This window comes from Stegastes partitus, unplaced genomic scaffold (genome assembly GCF_000690725.1).
Source record: "Stegastes partitus isolate 25-593 unplaced genomic scaffold, Stegastes_partitus-1.0.2 Scaffold658, whole genome shotgun sequence".
NCBI classification, from domain to species: Eukaryota; Metazoa; Chordata; class Actinopteri; family Pomacentridae; genus Stegastes; species Stegastes partitus.
Window position 1 is genome coordinate 257257 of NW_007578389.1, and position 18955 is coordinate 276211.

The following is an 18955-nucleotide window of genomic DNA, read 5'->3' on the forward strand; positions in this document are numbered from 1 at the left end:
TAATGTTGGCGTAACAGTGTGGAAGGCACCAGCTGATCTTTATCTGCTGATATGTTCTCATATCGCCCAGAACAGCTGGTCCACTTCAACACTGCAGCTCTTGGAGATAAAACTTAAGAATTGTTTACATATTTTTTGTTCCCTTCTTATTTTTTTTAATTAAAGTTCTCCTCCTTCATGCATCTTTTCCTACATATTTCATTCCACAGCTGACAGCAGATTAGATAAAAGCTAAGTGAAGGAAGCACCCGTCCTACGTTGATCTTGACCAGCTGTCTGCTCTGTTTCGCCCACAGGTGTTTTTTGTCCTGATCTCACTTCATCTGGTCCAAACCTCCTCGAACCCTCAAAGCTCAACGTCGATATTGGACTCCGCCTCCTTCGCCTTCTCCGTCGTAGCGAGCCGAGATGCCTCCAGCGTTAGGTGGTCCCGTGGGCTACACCCCTCCTGAGGGTGGCTGGGGCTGGGCGGTGGTGGTCGGAGCCTTCATCTCCATCGGCTTCTCCTACGCCTTCCCCAAATCCATCACCGTGTTCTTCAAGGAGATCGAGGTCATCTTCAACGCCACGCCCAGTCAGGTGTCCTGGATCTCCTCCATCATGCTGGCCGTCATGTACGCCGGAGGTGAGTGACGTCTAGCTGCTCTGAGATCAACACGGAAGGAGTCGGAAATAAGATTTGCTGTCACTGTTTTTTCTTGGGTGTGTAAACATCAAGTTCCTGTTTGGTTTTTAAACCAGCACCGTCTCAGCTGATGTACAAACTCATGAAGACGCTGTGTGATGTTGAACAGCTGCAGCTTTTGTGTCTGTTTATGTCGCCAGTAAACATAAACAGCAAAAAAAACACACAAACACAAATTAAGATAAATACATAAACAATCCCAGTCAACCAGCACGACTTTGGTGTAGTTTGACTTGAAGGCTTTTCAGGTTCATTAATGTGACGCCGCGTGGAGTTGGAACTTCTGACAATGATTAACCGCAAAAAAATCTTCAATAATCTGAATGTGACATCCTTGACTTGAACTTTTTATCAGCCGCAGTTAATGATTAATTAACCGTGTAATTCATGTTTAGCTGAGAAAAATGCCATACTGACAAAATCCAATCACTATTTCTGTAAACCTCAAGATAAAGTCATAAAACTAGTTGTTTTAACAGCAGATATCTGGTTAAAATCACACAAGACAGAGAGATCAGCAGATCATCTGTTGGGTATAAAACATAATTTAAGTAGTTGTTTGATTCTCAAAATAGTTGGATTAATGTTCTTCTTTTAATCAATTCAACAAGTAATTGGCTCATCATTTCAAGTGGAATTATCCTTTATTTATTTACCGTAATTTCTGGACTATTGAGGCATTCGAATTTAAGCCACACCCACTAACTTTGAAAAGAAAACTAGTTTTGTACATATACAGGCTGCACTTGTCTCTAAGCTGCAGGTGTCCACGTTGTATCATGAGATAGTTACACAGAAAGATTTTTTAAACTTTTAATCAAATATGTACCGGTAATGTACATAAATACTGTAAATACTTTTTTCTGAACAGAGCCTGTAACACGGCTGGTTAAGAAAATAAAACATACAGCAGCCTACCAGGAAAAGTCATTGATCGCTATCTTCATCTTCCTCCTGCCACTAAAACCACTAAAGTCGTCTTCTTCAGCCTCAGAATCACTTCGTCACTCACTTCCTCAGTCTCTCTTTCGTTGTCGCTCTAAATGTCACTTTGGTCTCGAGGCAAATTCGTAAAAATCCATAAATTAGCCGCATCATTAAGCCACCATGTTCAAAGCGTGTGAAAAAAGTAGCGGCTTATAGTCCAGACATTACGGTATTTATCAACGGCAGCTATACTCTTAATTTACTGATTTTTTTTTTTTAAACATTCGTATCAGTGTTGAATGTAAAACTCTTTCTTATTCGATTGTGGTCATTTGTCGCTGCAGAAAGACGTAACTTAATCTTTATTACGTGCGTATATTTTCCAAGCAAACTTCACGTTTTGATCGTGTTACTGTTCACCAGCGGATAAAAGCAGCTTCATCACAGTAGCTGCACGACAGATTTTATTACACCGTCAACACCAGCTTTCAACTTTTAGCATTCAGGTGAGCTTTGGTGCTCACTGTCGGCGTTTTAAGTTGTCCACACTGCCTTTGTCTTAAGTTTGTCCACAAGCTGAGATCTTCTTGTCTTTTTTTTGCTGCCAAGGTGAAGCTAAAATATACATAATTTTATACTTTATAGGTATGAACATAGGACAACAATGTATTTTGTGGTTCGCCTTGTTTTGATGACACAAAAAACAAATCACGCAACATCAAAACAGCTAAATGTTTGGGCTACTAATTAGCATTACGTCCACATATTGGGCAAATTTCCCCCCATTCTTTCTTTATTCTTTCTTTTGTATATGCTTTGGCGTGACATTTTAGTTTTCTTATGAGGCTGTTTGTTTGTTTTCACTGAATTAAACTAAACACGTCTTCACCTTTGTATTCAGCCTCAGCGTGATTCACAGTTTCAGCTGAAGAGCGGCCGGCTGACAACATGAGAAACTGTGTTTAGAAGCAAAATAACAAGAAAAACAAGCACAGACTGAATTAGAGACTGAATTAACGTCCATCACAAGATTTACAGTTTGCTTTCGGAAACAAACAGGAAGTCCAGGGGCTGCGATCAATGAATAAAGCGGGATTATAAAAATAAAAGCACAAGCTGGATGAACGCTCGATGAACCTCGCATTTCAACACCTCTGAAATTTGCAGTTGCAAAATTTTGTTGGCCGTTTTCTCCATTTAGTGAAGCACAGGAACATTTCACAATATTTCATTAGTCTGTAAAAGTGCCTTTTATAAAGGGTTACGCCTGAGGGGAAGAACATGATGAATAAACGTGGTCTTATCTCGAGAGTTCAGTCTTGAATGTCACACTGAAATGTAGAAGAAGCTACTAATACACAAGGAACGTATACATGAATATATATTGGGCACGATACAGGGTTTTTGTCCAATATGCTGAAACTTTTTCTTTTGTTTTTAAACTTGTTTTCACCTTTTTGCAGAAAACATCAAGTCTGTCCTGGAGTGCAATTAACATAAAATGTAGACACTAACTGGGCAAAATCAGAAAACCACTTCAGCTCACATGTAAAACATAAAGTTTATTTATATCTGTGATTTATTTCAGACATGCAACAGCATCATAAAGACAGAAAAAAGAGAAAATAAAGCACACACAATGAAAAACAAAACAAAAAACAAAGCAGAAATGTCTGAAAATGAGAGATGTGAAGTTTAATTTATTAACTCTTACCTCCATATATCTCATATCTTACTGTTTCCTGATTGTTTGCATCAAACCTGACATATACATATCTTGTAAGATGCTAAGAAGAATATTTCCTTTCATGTAACATTCTCATTTTTTTAGCCAGATAGTTTTCATGTCAGGTGGGTATTCATGAGCAGTGTTTTAAATAAAAACAGGTTATGTTAGCGGTGTACCTGTTTGTACCTGTGGTTTTAGCCTCTGTCCCATTTCTACTCGCTGTGGGCTCATTTTTTTACTGCAATATAAAGTCTATAAAGTCACAACGTTGGCTAGAAGGAGAGCGACCTCTGAGAAGTCTTCTGTGCAGTTTGACACAGTTATGATGCCATAAATCATAAAAAACGAAAGTGGAATCAAAGTTGACAGCAGTGTCCACACGTGTTGCTAACACTGGGAAAAAATGGACGCCCTGCATTCTATATGTTTTACTACTTTATACTTGTTTTCTCTCTGCTCTGTGTAAACGCTGCCTGCAGTTCGGCTGAAGTGTTGTCGTGACAGCTGAGTCAGACATGGCTTTCTGTCAAAATCATTAGTATTATTGTTATAAACTGTTTATACGAGACAAGTAGAATAAAATGATTTTAATCAAATCTATCACGACTGTGAGCTTAGTTTTGGTAAATTTTTCTGACACTGCTGAAAGTCACGCATGAGGAGTCCAAGGACCGTCCGAGATGTGAAAATCCGACACTTCTTTATGATCGATTTTGGCCATTTTAATTAAATTTAATGTTGTTGTGCCGCTACAGCTCACCTGGTTGAGCTGGTGTCCCGTGTACAGGGGCTAAAGTCCCCGACGCAGCGGTCATGGGTTCAACTCCCACTCATTCTCCTCCTCCCACTTTCCTGTCTTTCTCTCTGTCCTATCAAATAAAAAACAAAAAGGCCAAAAAAATATCTTTAAAAAAACAAAATTTAATGTCTTGAGGTTTGCAGGGTTACAAGAGAAAACCATGGCAACAGATAAAATACTTCAATATTTGTTTATTTATTGCAACACGGTTGTCACGTGTTGCAATATTACGTCTATTATCACTGATCTTGTGCTCGTATCGGGCAGGCCCCGGGTGTTTCCGGTCCGTCAGCGCTGCATATATGTGATAAGAGCAGAATGTTGTGCGTTTTATTGCTGCATTATCAGAAAAAAGCTGACAAGACTTTCTTCTGGGTGAAATCTTAGTGACAACCTTGAACCTCCTCTCAGATTTAGGAACTATCACCGCAAAGCTCAGAGCAAATACTCAGCAGAGCCTTAAAACTACCGCTCTTATCTTTCAGTGGGGTTTTCTTATCTCCTCTAATTAGGAACTGCTTTTCTCCTTTGTGTGTTTTTTTGTGCCTATAGTGTGGAGTGAAAGTCTGATAATCTCATCAGACCTGGAGGGGATTTAAAGGACCTGCTGTGCTGCTCCCGTTAGATAACTACCTGTTCTTTTAGCTTGATCACCTGAAAGCAACCTGTTCTCGAAACTTAATTACGGTTTTATTGGGTTCACGGCGACAGCGGCCTTTCCCACTTTCATGTTAGGACAGGACCCATGAGGACTCCACTTTGGGGTTACGTTTTGATTCAGATCAGGTTTCTGTCTGTCTCGGGACACTGAGTACTTTTTCTTTACTCATTCCCACACTCGTTCAGCGTGTTGAAGCGGCTCAAGCTACATGTTAGAGACACTGCTATCTTGTTCTTGTTCAATGATTCTCTCTCTCAGTTCAAGTTCCCTTTTCTCAAAACGTTATCTGCACTCATCTCCAGTCGTATTCAAGAGGCTTTTAAGAGAGAAGACTGCAGAAGGAAGACTCAGAGGGTGTAACAGGAGACAGCTGTTAAAGTAATCTTCTCTTTTTTTCCCCTCTTTATTGTGAAAACGGCCTTCTTCCTTACTTCCCCATTCAGTCAGATCAGCAGGTAGTGATGTCATTCGCTTGTGCGGCAGTTCGAGGGAAGCCGAGCGCTGTAAATACCGCCGTCTCTTTACTCAGCGGCTGCTTGTGCATGAAGCGGCGCACGTACACACACCGACTTCCACAGAGGTGAAAACAAACCCACGCTTTGTGTTCGCTCGCCGTGGATGGAAGATGTCAGTCACAGCTGACTAATGATTACAGAATAGGATGCTCTGCACGTAGATGGAGCCGGAGAATGGGTTTGGCATTAGTCGTCGGGGGGATTTCTTTATTTCGCCATCTTTTAATATGTTTCTTGGGATTAAACAAACGCACAGGAGCAGGAGAGTCACTTCCTGGTTCATTGTGTGTCGATGAGAGTTCATCGGCTCACCTCAGACGGCCAAGTTAGATGTATTGAAACAAGAAAACAAAGGGCTTCATGTCTCAGATCATCTTCTGCTCGACCACCTCTGATTTGACTGAACATTTTAGATTGATCTATCGCGTGCTTTTCTGTTCTTTTATTTAAATTTGAGGCTGTTTGAATGCCTCAGGAACTATTAAAGATAAAAACCTGACATTCACGCTGTTATTTCTCATTGATTCAGAAGCTGTATTATTGGACAAAAAAAAGAGAGAGAATGTCATGAGCTCACGCAAACAAAACAAAAGAAAAACGATGCTGCAGAAGTCAACTACTGATACTCGTGCAAAACTAAACACATGAAATACTTCTTAATGTGAAATGCTTGATCACAGAAATGAACTGATGGAGCAGGTTTGACCAGCTGTGCAACAAAACATCTGTGTGTAGCTTCAGCTGAGTAGGACAGAGCTCTGGAGTTAATTCTATGAAAGTGGATTGGAGACGACTGAGAGGAAGCTGTTGTAAAAATGTGACGATTTCAGATGAATGACTTGTTTGAAAAGCCTCTCGTTAAGCACCAGTAGTTAACGTAGCGACTGGTTTTACAAATAAAGAACGAGCAGCTTCCTCGCAGTAGTTTTTTTGGAGTTATACTTCTGCAGGAGCTGCTGTCTGCCTAAAGTCATAGATAAGTAGCAGCGCTTATTTGCTTTCATTAGACCAGTTGATCAATCAGAGAAGACTAAACTTAAAGAGACAGGAGCTAAAACAGAGCGATTCAGACAAAGGTTGAGAAGGCTTGCAGGTAAACATATTCTTTTAGACGCCGAAATGAAAATTACGAACCTATAAAAGTGCAGAATTTGAACACCACAGGATAAACATTTGGTACCAATAAACCAAAGCAGATGAAAGGGGGACAAACAGAACAAAACAATGTGGAAATTCTCATTTGAATATGACATTTGTGTGACGTAAATCCCCCAAAACACAATTATAAACCTCTAAATGTGCATATATTTGCCTTTTTAAATGAAGATTCCTCTCATTTAACATTTCACAGCCATGAATGGGACTGTTTTTACTCCACATGTCGCCTACATTACCCAGAATGCCACTCAAACCCTGAGAGTTCAGCAGGTTTATTGCCAATAGATCTGGCAGCAACAATCCCGTAAGCTCACTTCCCTGCAACTCCACGGCCACAGCCCTTCTTTTTGTTTGCTTTCTGACGAATTCTCACTCAAGTGTTTCATCGCGGAGGGCCATACTTAAGTGCTCTGAGGTTTCAGTTGTCGCTGAGCTGGAAGACGTACGGCCATTCAGTCGTGACATAATGAATGTACAGCGCTTAGTCGGATTTTGGTTTTCTTTGGGGTAATGAACCCGTCGGTGTGCAGTTTTATGCTCCAGTCTGCAGCCGTTCCTCATGTCTCCCGTCTGTCTGCATCAGAGTTTAGCTTCACAGAGTCCTGATTAAACACTTGTTCATGGAAAGAATGAAAAATATTCTCCACTGTTTGTCTTCTCTTCCCTCCCGCTCGTCTGGAGTAGCGTCGGTGTTCTGTGTTTAGTAAAACACCCAATATGTCTTTAAACACAGCTGGGAAACTATTTCTCCTACAGCTGAACCCTCTATGGCTGCTTCAGCCGCTTATCCTGGAAACTGTAAAAAATTATAAACGCATAATAAGCACTTTTATGTTAATTGTACAGTAACGTGGTTAAAAGTAAAGAGTGTGAGAAGTGTTAGTGATATTTAAAGAGCCCCTTTTTGTGCCTGTAAAAGATCTGCAAACTGGAATATATGCATGTAAAGCATGTAAACGTAGTCTATTAGACTCCAAAAATACAGGTATTGACGTGTAAATGTGCAGATTATGGGCTCTTTAAGTGCCTCAAGATAAACAGTTGGTGCCATTAAAGTTCAGCAGAGAACTACGTGGAAACAGTGATTTAAATACGACCCGTGTGTTGGTTTAAATCTGTATCGACATGAGCTCTAAGACGTATGCAAAACGATCGCAGTCAGCTAAGATGTTTATAATTCAGCCGACTATGATTAATAGTGAAACTTTCCTCCATGTTTTTGTCATTTCTCAGCACTTTTCTGCTTTTCAAGTGGTGCGTCGTTCTTATGGAAACTATTTTAATTGGTATACTCACATATGTTCTCTATAGCGTCAGAGCTGTGGTCGTAAACAGGATCTCATTTTTTCATTGGAACTGTCAGAGTGAGTAAATATTGCATATTGTAGGAGTAAACACGCACAGTGAGTTTTAATTTAGGCGTTTTGTTCCTAAAGTATACGTTTAAGTTCAAAAACTGCACTTAAAATACAGAATTAGACACGAGTTCTTCTACCGAACCAACGCCTCTGAGCAAACCTCTCTGTTAGATTTCAGCTGTGAATGAATCCCACTTTTCTTATATGTTGTTAATTGTTTTGTTAATTGCAAAATTGTGACGGCATCCTCGCTTGTGCACTTGGCAAACTTCTACTTTTGCCTCTTTCCTGCTAAACTTTGGCCCGAACTTCCAATGTTCCCTCCCATTTAATTCTGGGAAGCAGATGCCATGTTTGAACACAGGCTGAAGAATATGGAGCTAAGAAAGCGGCCTGCATGAACTGGTGAGCGACCCCGCTTTGTGGATTCAGACGGCTTGTTCCAGTGACCTCGGATTACAAACTGGACCAAGTGATTTCTCCACATTTGGAGATTTGGCAGAGCTGGAAACACAACTTTAGCTAAGCGGTCTGGGAAACCCGAACAAGAGGATTATTACACAAAGTGGCCGTCGCTTGTTTCTGATCCGTCCAGTCCTCAGTGTCGTGGAGGAACTACAGACCAGAACATGTTCCCTGACTCGGTAGAGTCAGAGGTTCATGTGACGCCGGGCGAGGCCTCGCCGAGTGGGAGCCTCGACACAGGGCTTCACTTTCTGACTCCTCTTGTGATCTGTGGGTTTCCTCTGTTCTTCTGGAGTGTGTGGGAGGGAAAAGAGCCTGACTGGTGTGTGTGTGGAGGACTTTGTAATGCAAAGAGTGCTGGAAGTTACCAGATATGGACGTGATTAGAGCTCAGGCAGCCTGGAGACGCATTCAGAGTGATTCCCAGTTCAGGACGCCACTAAAGGCTCTTTCTCTTCCAATTAATCTGTCGACTGTTTCCCCAATTAATCTAAAGAGTTCATTTTCCTCAACAAGTCTAATTCGACATATATTTAAATTAATTTTGAGTTTTTTGAGTGTTTTTAGGAGCTACCAGAAGGAAAGATGAACACATGGTGCTCCTCTAGCAATGCTGTGTGGTTTCTCTTCAGGTGCAAACTATCTCTTTTGTTTTTCTTTGGAAACTTTGACACTGAACTGAGTTGAACTTCCACTATTTCCTGAACCGGTAGCACTCAGTTCACCCCACCAAAAACAGCTGACATCACGACGCAGCATTTACACAGTGATAAAAATCTTTGTTGTTGAATTTAAACATTTTAGAAAGAATTTTTAAAAGCACGCGTCGTTTAAAAACATCGATATTGATGCACTTTTTTAGCATTGAGTCATGAGTTAGCATAAAAACTGGAACCAGATCGTCTTATTGTTGGGAAACAAACAAGCACACTAAATGTGGAAAAGCTGCATCGCCCAATTAAAATCAGAATGGGGAATACTTTATTGATCCCAGAGGCTGTATTGCGCAAAATACAACGCCTTGGCTGAATGAAAAAAGGGTTTCCACGCTGACGGAAAGACCAAAACTCTCTGGAGAGGGAGAGCTTGAATAAGTTGCTGACAATAAATACTAAAACAATATGTTAAATAGAAGATCTATGTAGGGGAGCGACCGCACGCTACAAATAAAACACTCAGTCCTGGTGGATCGCTATGAAATGGGAACGCCACATTACAGTTGTGCTAAAGGGGACGTTTGATGGCCCGGTTCGAGTCCACTTGTCCTCTCAGACAGAAAAGTCTCTGCAAATCAATCCAAGCTTGTTCTGAGTGAGCAAACATTTCTCTGCTGATATGTGGTTGTGGTCAGTGAACGGTTTGATAAGAATGATGTGAATCATACGCTCACAGCAACCAGCTCCTAACTCAGTTTAATGTCTTTTGGATCAGCGCGTCGGACATTGCTCAGTAAAAACGCAACTGCAGAAGAAATGCAGCACCCAAAAAGTGGAAAAGCAATAAGATATAAATGAGCTAAAATGAGACTAGTAGTGGCAACGATACTGAGGAAATAAGTCTCACACATGACACTGACAGTGACATTGAGAAAATAATGTCGATGTCATTGTTCAGATCTGCATGTCGGATGTTTCTGGCGTCACTCCTGCAGAACAGGGAGGAGTTGTGCAGTTCTGATGGTAGAAGACACTGTTGTGTAACGCTGTCACATCCAATAAGCATTTAGATGCACTAATTCGCTCGACTTCTGGGCCTGTTTTGGGTCAGAGTGTTTGCTAACGTGTCACATCTTATGTAAAAATCCCTCGAGGTTAACTTGCAGCATCGTCCAGGTTGAGTCTTATCAGCGCCTTCAAGGCTGAAATAAGCGAATCGTCTCCTGGCTCGAGCTTCATGTTTACCAAACAGACATGACAGGAGAATCAAACTTCTCCTTGCAAGAAAGAGCCTATTAACCAAAGATCCGTCTGAAGGTTCGGTCCAGACGGAGGGAAGCTAGTTGTGAATAATGCGGGAGGTGGACAAACGAGATGCCGCCTGCCGGGTCAAATCCAATCAGCTGTTTCTGCCTCCTGTGTTGCTGTTTTTCTGGTGACTCATCACCAGCTGCTGCTGAACACGGACACAGAATCTGATTTTCTCCGTCATAAACACTGGCATTAATGGGATTTCCTTGCAGAATAGATCTGATCAGAGGCCCAAATCAGACAAACACAGCTGGGTTCACCGTTGACATGTAGATGCTGCGTCAGTGCCAAGCCGAGGACGTTTAGTTTTTTTTTATTATTTTGCTCTGGGAGAACAAATGACGGAGGGAGGGGGAGGACAAACAGTTTATATAATATCTCTGAGAACACTACTCACTGCCCTCTTTGTGTTTTTTTTTTTTTTTTTCCCAGTTTATATAATATCTCTGAGAACACTACTCACTGCCCTCTTTGTGTTTTTTTTTTTTTTTGCCACACAGCAACAAAGCCCGTCAGTAGCGGTTCGTCTCGCTTTAGCGTCGAGCGGATGCAGATTTGTCACGCACAGGTTCGCTTTCATTAACCTGGAAGCCGCTGAGTTCGGTGTGTTTGTGTTAAACGCCGTGGAAACCCACCGTCCCGAAACAAGGCTTCCCCCCACCGGGCCCAGGCTCAGTGCCAGACGGTCCGATCCCTCAGAGACAGACACAACAAGAGGGACGAGGTGGACGAGGAGCTATTCAGCGAATGCTCGGTCATCCGGGGCCTCGGTGGTCGGCTGCCAAGCTTCAAGGGCAAATCCACCACCGTGGGCTGAGAGGAGGGCAGGAGTGGACCTTAAATATTTAATGATTTAGGGATTTTTGTTTCTCCCCTCCCTCTCCGTCCATTAACTAGTTCTCTGTCACACATAGTTAGACTATTTTACTGACCAATCTGCTGATGCTTTGGTGCAGAACTAGCAGCTGATGGGACACAGATACGATGCAGACTTACTGGTTTGGAATCTGTTGCAGCTGATTAAAGCAGGTCGTCAAGAAAATGTGCTTTTAACGGGACGGATCAGCTTTACTTTGTGGTCTACAACGCTGCGCTGCAAAACTTTTTACATGTGTTTTTGAGTGACTTAGATTTCACGTTTCCATTGTTTTTAAGTCTCGTTATGCTAAGCTAAGCTAACGTTCTCCTAGCTCCAGCCTCGTATTAAACATACAGACGTTATTACGGTTCAACTTACACCGATGCAATTTTAAAAATCTATATCTCTGAAAGTACTTGATACATCAAGCTATCTGATTATCGATATTTTATGCGATAAAAAATTCAGGCAAATCAATGATGGCTGAGATTGTTGTCTGGTTCGTTATCAGAAAGATGTCTAAGTCGTGTTTCGTTTGCTCAACAGTACTCAACCAAAAGATATTCAAGGAAACAGTGTTTTTACATGATTTTTTTTAACAGTTTATGCCTAAAAACTTGCAGAAGCGACAACCAGATTAGCTGCCGATCACGTTTCTGTCCTTCGATCAAGCAGTTTAATCGACATGAGGAGTCTCTGTTGCTGTATTTCTGTCGTGTAAACAGACATCAGCTGCACACAGAGCTGCTGCTGCTGCTTCATGGACTCTGCAGGCCTTTACTTTGTATTCCGAGCCGGCAGAGCAGAGCAGTGTCAGCCTGGATCCATGTGAAGGCTCATTCATAGTGAGGCTGGCACGCAAACCAGACACGTGGACGACTCCTCTCTCTCTTTTTTTTTTATTCTTCTTCCTCTTCCTCTTCTTCTCTCCCTCCTCTTCGCCCTGTCATTCTCTCCCTCTAACATCCATGTAACTGTTACACAATCTGTTCTATTTTTGCCGTCATAGCGCCACCCGTTGGTTAACACTTAAAGTGACCGGCTGATGTAATTAATCAGAGCATCTTCCAAACACAATTACCTTGAAAGGCCTTGAAAAATGATATTTACATAAATATTTCTCTTTATCTGCTGTAGATGTCGCATCAGTTGTGGTTTATTTGTGTTTAACTGCTGCTGTCTGGAGAAGCCGTGTTTTTGGTTTTAACCAATTAAGTTATGTTCGTTATCTGGGTCCACAACATGTTCATTAAGTTATAATTGAATACATATAATTGCCAGTAAATGTATGTATTTCTTAAATATTTTTGAGGGTTGTTTCTACTGTTTTATTTGAGTTAAATTCTATTCTGTGCGATGTTTAGAAAAAAAAAACCTGAAACTGAATTTGCTGAACACAGTTGACGTTGCAGCAGCACCAGTAGAGTTTATTAGTCAACGTATAAACATTAAAATGCACCCAGAGCGCCAACTTGCACATCATTTTTATCAATGACATAATAAATCGTTGGTAAATAATGAAGCGTGCTCCTTAAAGTCAAGGTAACATGAAAAAATGTCTCTTATTCAACACAAACGTTCACTCATTTAGATTTTTATCACATAAGACAGAAAAGGGCAGCGAATGAACAGCTAGAGCTTGTCATTTGTGAGGATTGTTTGGTAGATTTGCTTGAAAAAAATAATTGAGAATCTGAACTATGTAGTAAACATTACGATTCATGTTTTGTGCCACAAACCCCTCTTCACTTTGTGTTATTTCATGTGGTCAGTGCAGCTTAGCAGCATTTTCTGTTCCTGTGAATTTTTCCTCTATTTATTTAATTTCATTTTTTGGCTCTTTGTGTTTTTTATGTATGTGGACAACAGCAGAAGAAACTTAACTTGATCACGGCCATGCTGTTTTGTTCCAAATTTTAAAAAATGTTGTGAAAAACGACTTAAACGATAAATCTTTCTGTCATTATTGGGTTATGTTTTTGATGAGTTCATTTATTTTACATTAAGTTTTCTGTTTAAGAAGCTGCAACCAGCAGATGTTTGGTGTTTTTGCTCAGAAAACGACTTAAACAACTGATTATTTATTGTTTATTTTCTGTGGTTAATAATTAAATTCACGATCGACGTCACAGCTCCGCCGTGGTTTCGTCTCTCTACATGAGCAAAGTGCTCACTGCTCTTCTTCTTCTCTCCAGGTCCGATCAGCAGCATCCTGGTGAACAAATTTGGCAGCCGACCGATCATCATCCTCGGCGGTTGTCTGTCGGGCTCCGGGCTGGTCGCCGCCTCGTTCTGCAACACTGTGGAGCAGCTGTACTTCTTCATCGGAGTGGTGGGAGGTCAGTGTTTGGTCCACGTCCAGCTCCAATCCGTCGGCTTCACTCACGTTTGGTCCTTTTCTTAGTCATGAGAGCTGCAGAGCACCGAGAATACGACGCGTACAGAACATCATCTTTTTAAAACAGATGGTACAAAATGGAATATTTAGATTAATAGTTATGATCATGTGTACAAATCAGTGTTACAACAAACTTTTCAGGATGTTGTTTAGCAGATTTGATTTTCTTTTGATCCAGTCAGTGGTTGAAAGCGTGAACAACTTGAACTATTTTAGCATTAAATATTTCAAAAGTTCTGTTCTTTGAGAACAGATGTAATCACGTCGACTCTACAGAAATTAACGTCCGTATCCAAAATAACTTTAGCCTGAACCAGACGTTCTCTTGGATTAAATAGCTCCTCAAATCCTTCATGTTTCAGCTAAAACACTGAATATGTCATTTCCAGTAAATGTGCTGCAACTAGATGGCAAGAAGTTTCTTATTTACATCAATGACTGTATATAAACATTAAGAGTCGACTGATTTTCTCTTTTGCAGATTATTGGATCCAATAATTCAGTATTTTTTACGTTTTTGGTATTGACCTAATATAAGTTATAGTTGCTTCATTATGTCTTCTCGTGCTTTTGTCTCTTTATCTGTATGTGGATGGCTGAACAACCAAAACTAATCAGAGTAGTTTGCGTTCATTTTCTCATCATTTCTCCTTTTCTCTCCTCAGGTCTGGGTCTAGCGTTCAACTTGAACCCGGCCCTCACCATGATCGGTAAATACTTCTACCATCGTCGGCCCATCGCCAACGGGATCGCTATGGCCGGCAGCCCGGTGTTTCTGTCCACGCTGGCTCCTCTCAACTCCTGGCTGTATGACGAGTTTGGCTGGAGAGGCAGCTTCCTCATCCTGGGAGGGCTGCTGCTCAACTGCTGCGTGGCCGGTTCCCTGATGCGACCCATCGGACCCACACCGCAGCCGCCGAAGCTCGACTCCGAGTCGGGCGAGGCCAAGAAGGGGGACGCGGTTCAGCCGCAGCCCAAGAAGACGGTTCTGCAGACCATCAACTCCTTCATCGACCTGACGCTCTTCAAGCACCGCGGCTTCCTGCTCTACCTGCTGGGCAACGTCGTCATGTTCTTCGGCCTCTTCGCTCCGCTCGTCTTCCTCTCCAACTACGCCAAGAGTAAAGACATCAGCAAAGACAAGGCGGCCTTCCTGCTGTCGGTGCTGGCCTTCGTCGACATGTTCGCTCGGCCCTCCATGGGCCTCCTGGCCAACACCAAGTGGGTCCGGCCCCGAGTCCAGTACTTCTTCGCCGCTGCCGTCCTCTACAACGGAGTGTGTCACGTCCTGGCGCCGCTGTCGGTGGACTACACGGGATTCATCGTGTACGCCATCTTCTTCGGTTTCGCTTTTGGCTGGCTGAGTGCGGTGCTGTTTGAGACGCTGATGGACCTGGTGGGAGCTCAGAGGTTCTCGTCGGCCGTGGGTCTGGTCACTATAGTGGAGTGTGGTCCGGTTCTGTTAGGACCACCGGCGACAGGTAAGATACGGCATCTCACACAGGGACGGGGAGGGTTGTAAGATTCTGAGGAATTAATTCTGTGCTGCTGTTTATTAGCTGCAACTCTTTTATTGCTGCATGTTTCACAATAAAACGAGGGCTGCAGCTGATTATTTGCACATTATTGCCTATATTTAAAGTTATTGTGGTATAAAATCTCTGCAGAATTTCTCAGCTTTGTCATATATGACAAGAAAAAACTCATATTTGAGAAGAAACCAGTGAATGCTTTGACATTTTCTGACCAAAATCAAATCAAAAAAGTAAACTCGTGCATCTCTACGATAGTTCAGATCCGGTTATTTAATTCAAATAACCCGTTTTAAAGCAACCACAGTTGAACAAAGTGCTGCAAACATTATTTATATATGTGTATATAATATGACACAACAGAAAGTTTTCCAATATTATCGATCCAGACTGTTAAATCCGAGTCTCGTCTCGCTTGTCCCCCAACAGGAAGTTTCTACAGCTACTACCAGTCCTACGACTACACCTACATCACCTGCGGCATCATCCTCATGATCGCCAGCGTCTTCCTCTTCGTGGGGATGGGCATCAACTACCGGCTGCTGGCCAGAGAGAAGAAGGAGGAGGAGAGGCGAGAGCGGGAGGAGCCCAAGGAGGAGCGCACCGCCATGCTGGCTCCTCCCTCTCCGTCGAAGTCGATCGAGGACGCCGAGGGGAGCAGCGCGCCGGCCGCCGTCACGCTGGACGACGTCGCCAAGATGGACGAGGACACGGTGTAAAGAAAAAAATAGAAACAACGCAGACTTTAAAACACACACACACTTCATAGAAACACACACGAGAGCTGCAGTTATGACCACTCACCCAGAGATTATATCCTTTTTACACGACCCTGAAGCCATAGTTTTATCAGTAGAACCTGCTGCAGCGGCGTCGGGTTTTCAAGTCGCACCGCCGGCACAGCTCTGGTTTTTGGTATCTGACGTGCCTTTTTTTTGGTTCCAGGAGCACAGGCACCGCTTAAAAAAAAAAAAAAAAACACCATTTTAGACGCACAACAAGACGGAGTGACTGTAAGAGAACAATCCAGTAATCTACAATGAGGACTTTCTCTCAGGGTCTTGAGCTGCCGCGAAGGTTCAGAACCTCAGAATCACTCAGACGGAGGCTCGGGAGTCAAACTGTACATTTTGTTACGATGCTTAGAGATACTGTAGGTTCTCCCTCACGTTCTGCACACTTGTTTCACTCCTCAAGGGCTGGACGTAGATTTACCGCAGTGACAGTACATCTTGTTAGTTTTGAGTGTGGAGTCGACAACATTTACAGTTTTTTTCTTTTTTTTTAAAGCCGGAGAACTCAAATAAAGTGGAGAAAAAAAATGAAGTTTATAACCTCACAGGGAAAAGTAATATTCATGGTGGCAGCAGTGATGTTTTAAACCTTTAAGTAAGAATGTAAGATAACAAACAACAACTGAAAACTTGTGAAACGAATGAAGGAGTCTGAAACTAGGTCACAGTGCAAGTTATCTGCAGCAATGGAGACACTGTTAATGCGCTTGTACATAAGTCTGTGTGTGATGTCGTGTCCTGGAGGCAGAGCAGCTCATCCTGTTGATGAAGACGAGACATTTGACAAAACAACAACGAGTCTTTCCGCCACGCAGATTCATTCGTTTAACCTGCAGGAGCCGCGGTATTACATGACGCTGCTTTGTGGGGAAGAAAACGATGGTAGACTCTGGGTTTGCACAACCTCACTGTGGTGGCAAAATGGGAGGAAATGAAGAAAATCTCACTCTGAATAACACGCGACCCACATTTTGTCACCGTTTTTTGGGTCAGAACAACTGTAGTGTTGTTTTTTAACACGTTGTAGTTTACAGTTTCTACACCCCCCCCCCAAAAAAGTCTATTTTAGCTCACTGTTTAATGACAATCTGACAAGAAATAATCTTTTTAATGATTTTTAAAGTATTTGGATGACAGGAAGTGTGTGTGAGTGACAGATGTGTGTGTGTGTGTTTAAATTGTAGCCAGGTTTCATCAACACGTCTCTGAACTGACATATCATGTCACAGTCTGACTCGTCGGTCAGTGAGCAGGTTCGCCGTGAAACGTTTCTTTGGGAAGCTTTTATTTTGACGGGCAGTTCCTGTGTCCATATTTAGAGGCTACAGAATATGTGTGTGTTTTGAAAGATGTGCAAATGGACGGAAACCTGAGAGTCACACACGACGACAAGAAGCCGGAACGTACCGAGAGATAAACTAACACAGTTTTAGTGTTTTCACGTCGACGATAACAACAACACACGACCAGCTTTATCCGTTACACAACCCCGTTCAAATGAAAGATGTTTCTGTTCTGGAACGCTCACGTTTCATCTTGGATGAAGCAACAGCCAGGGACGCAGATCTCACAATGCTCTATTTACGTGGGGATGCACTCGTGTTTCAACCAGTGTACGTTTACACTGAATGCTACCTTTTTGTCTGTTTGAAAGAGTTTTTGGTGATTATGACCAAATGTGTTCAAAACTGTTCATTACAGCATCTAAAACTGATTATTCTGTGATTTTTTGACAAACGTCAGCTTTGGTTTGTTTGTTTTTTAAAGGTACTGTTGGTACTAATGGGAAACTAGTTTCTGTCTCGTTCTGCCTGAAGTATCCACCTGTTCACATACTTGAATTTAAAGCAAATCTCTTGAGGTTATTGGACAAGTTAGTACTTCAGATCAAGTGCAGACAGACCTGCTGTCTCGGCGTGTCCACATTCCCCTGCTACAAACCCAGATTCCCTCAGTCACAGCACACTACCATGACATTATGGGCAAACAGTATGATATACTGTTATTCAACAGCCTGGTTTGATTCATTCTGATTCCAACTTGACTGAAACCTTCACTTATTTGCCTTTGACACAAACATTTGAGAAGAAAAATGACACAAAACGACTGCAACAAAGCCATTTCATTAAAAACAAACAAAAAAAAAACAACGGAAGGTTGGTGTTTTCTAGTGCAGGGGTTTTCAAAAGCGGTACTGTACTCAGCCACAGCACCTTTATTTGTTTTATGAAAACAGATAACTATATTAAATTTCTGAAAAATTAGTTGTTGTTTTTTCTTTTAGTTGCAGTGGATGTTTATATGTTTGTATGTATTATGTTTTTATGACTGGTGAGATTGAATAAACTGTTTTTAAGACAAAACTCTTTTGGACTCATTCTGTATCTGAAAATACTTTATTTTTAAATCAGCACTCAGATGAAGAAAAATCCTACGAGCAGATTCATTTACAGTAATTACACACGAGGAATTTTATTACAGCAGTTTGTGTCTAAACTATGCCGTGTACATACAAGAACACCTGGATCTTTATGTACCTGAAGCTGAATTCAAAGTGAATAAGCTTTTTAAGAAACGAACAACTATGGTTAGCCACTGGAGCTAACTAGCTCACTGCTAATTCTGATAACTCATTGCAGCTTCTACGCACTCATTTCTACAGTAACAATTGACTAGCTTAGCTTCCCTTAGCATAGCCTTCTTTTATTAACATAAATTGGTCTAATGACGTGAAAAAGCAGCCTATTTTCCAAAAGACACTAATCTGCCCAACAACACCACCAAACCTCACTAAATCACACATCATTTTGTACAGAAAGTGAAAAAATATTCACAATTTTAAAGAAAAATTACAGGAACAAATGCATTTACAATAATTATACACTAGAAATTTTGTTACAGCAGTTTTTATCTAAACTATGACATCAATGTTTATGTACCTGAAGCTGTTTGCTCAAGTATTTACTAACTTTGAAATGAATTATCTTTTAAAGAAGCAACTTTAGCTGTATTGCAATAACAGATAGCAGCTGGGGCTAACTAGCTTACTGCTAATTCTGCTAGCTCACCACAGGTTCCACCCATTCATTGCTACAGTAGCAAGTGCTA

The 18955-nt window shown here is 41.7% G+C and overlaps 1 protein-coding gene across 1 annotated transcript; it reads left to right on the forward strand.

Annotated features, from left to right (window-relative positions):
* The first annotated feature begins 385 nt into the window (after positions 1-385).
* Positions 386-18075, forward strand: LOC103363413 (monocarboxylate transporter 1-like). Its single transcript, XM_008290168.1, has 4 exons — positions 386-625; positions 13319-13462; positions 14187-15002; positions 15483-18075. The coding sequence occupies exons 1-4, from the start codon at positions 409-411 to the stop codon at positions 15770-15772; spliced, it is 1467 nt and encodes a 488-aa protein (XP_008288390.1). The 5' UTR covers positions 386-408; the 3' UTR covers positions 15773-18075.
* Positions 18076-18955: the final 880 nt, after the last annotated feature.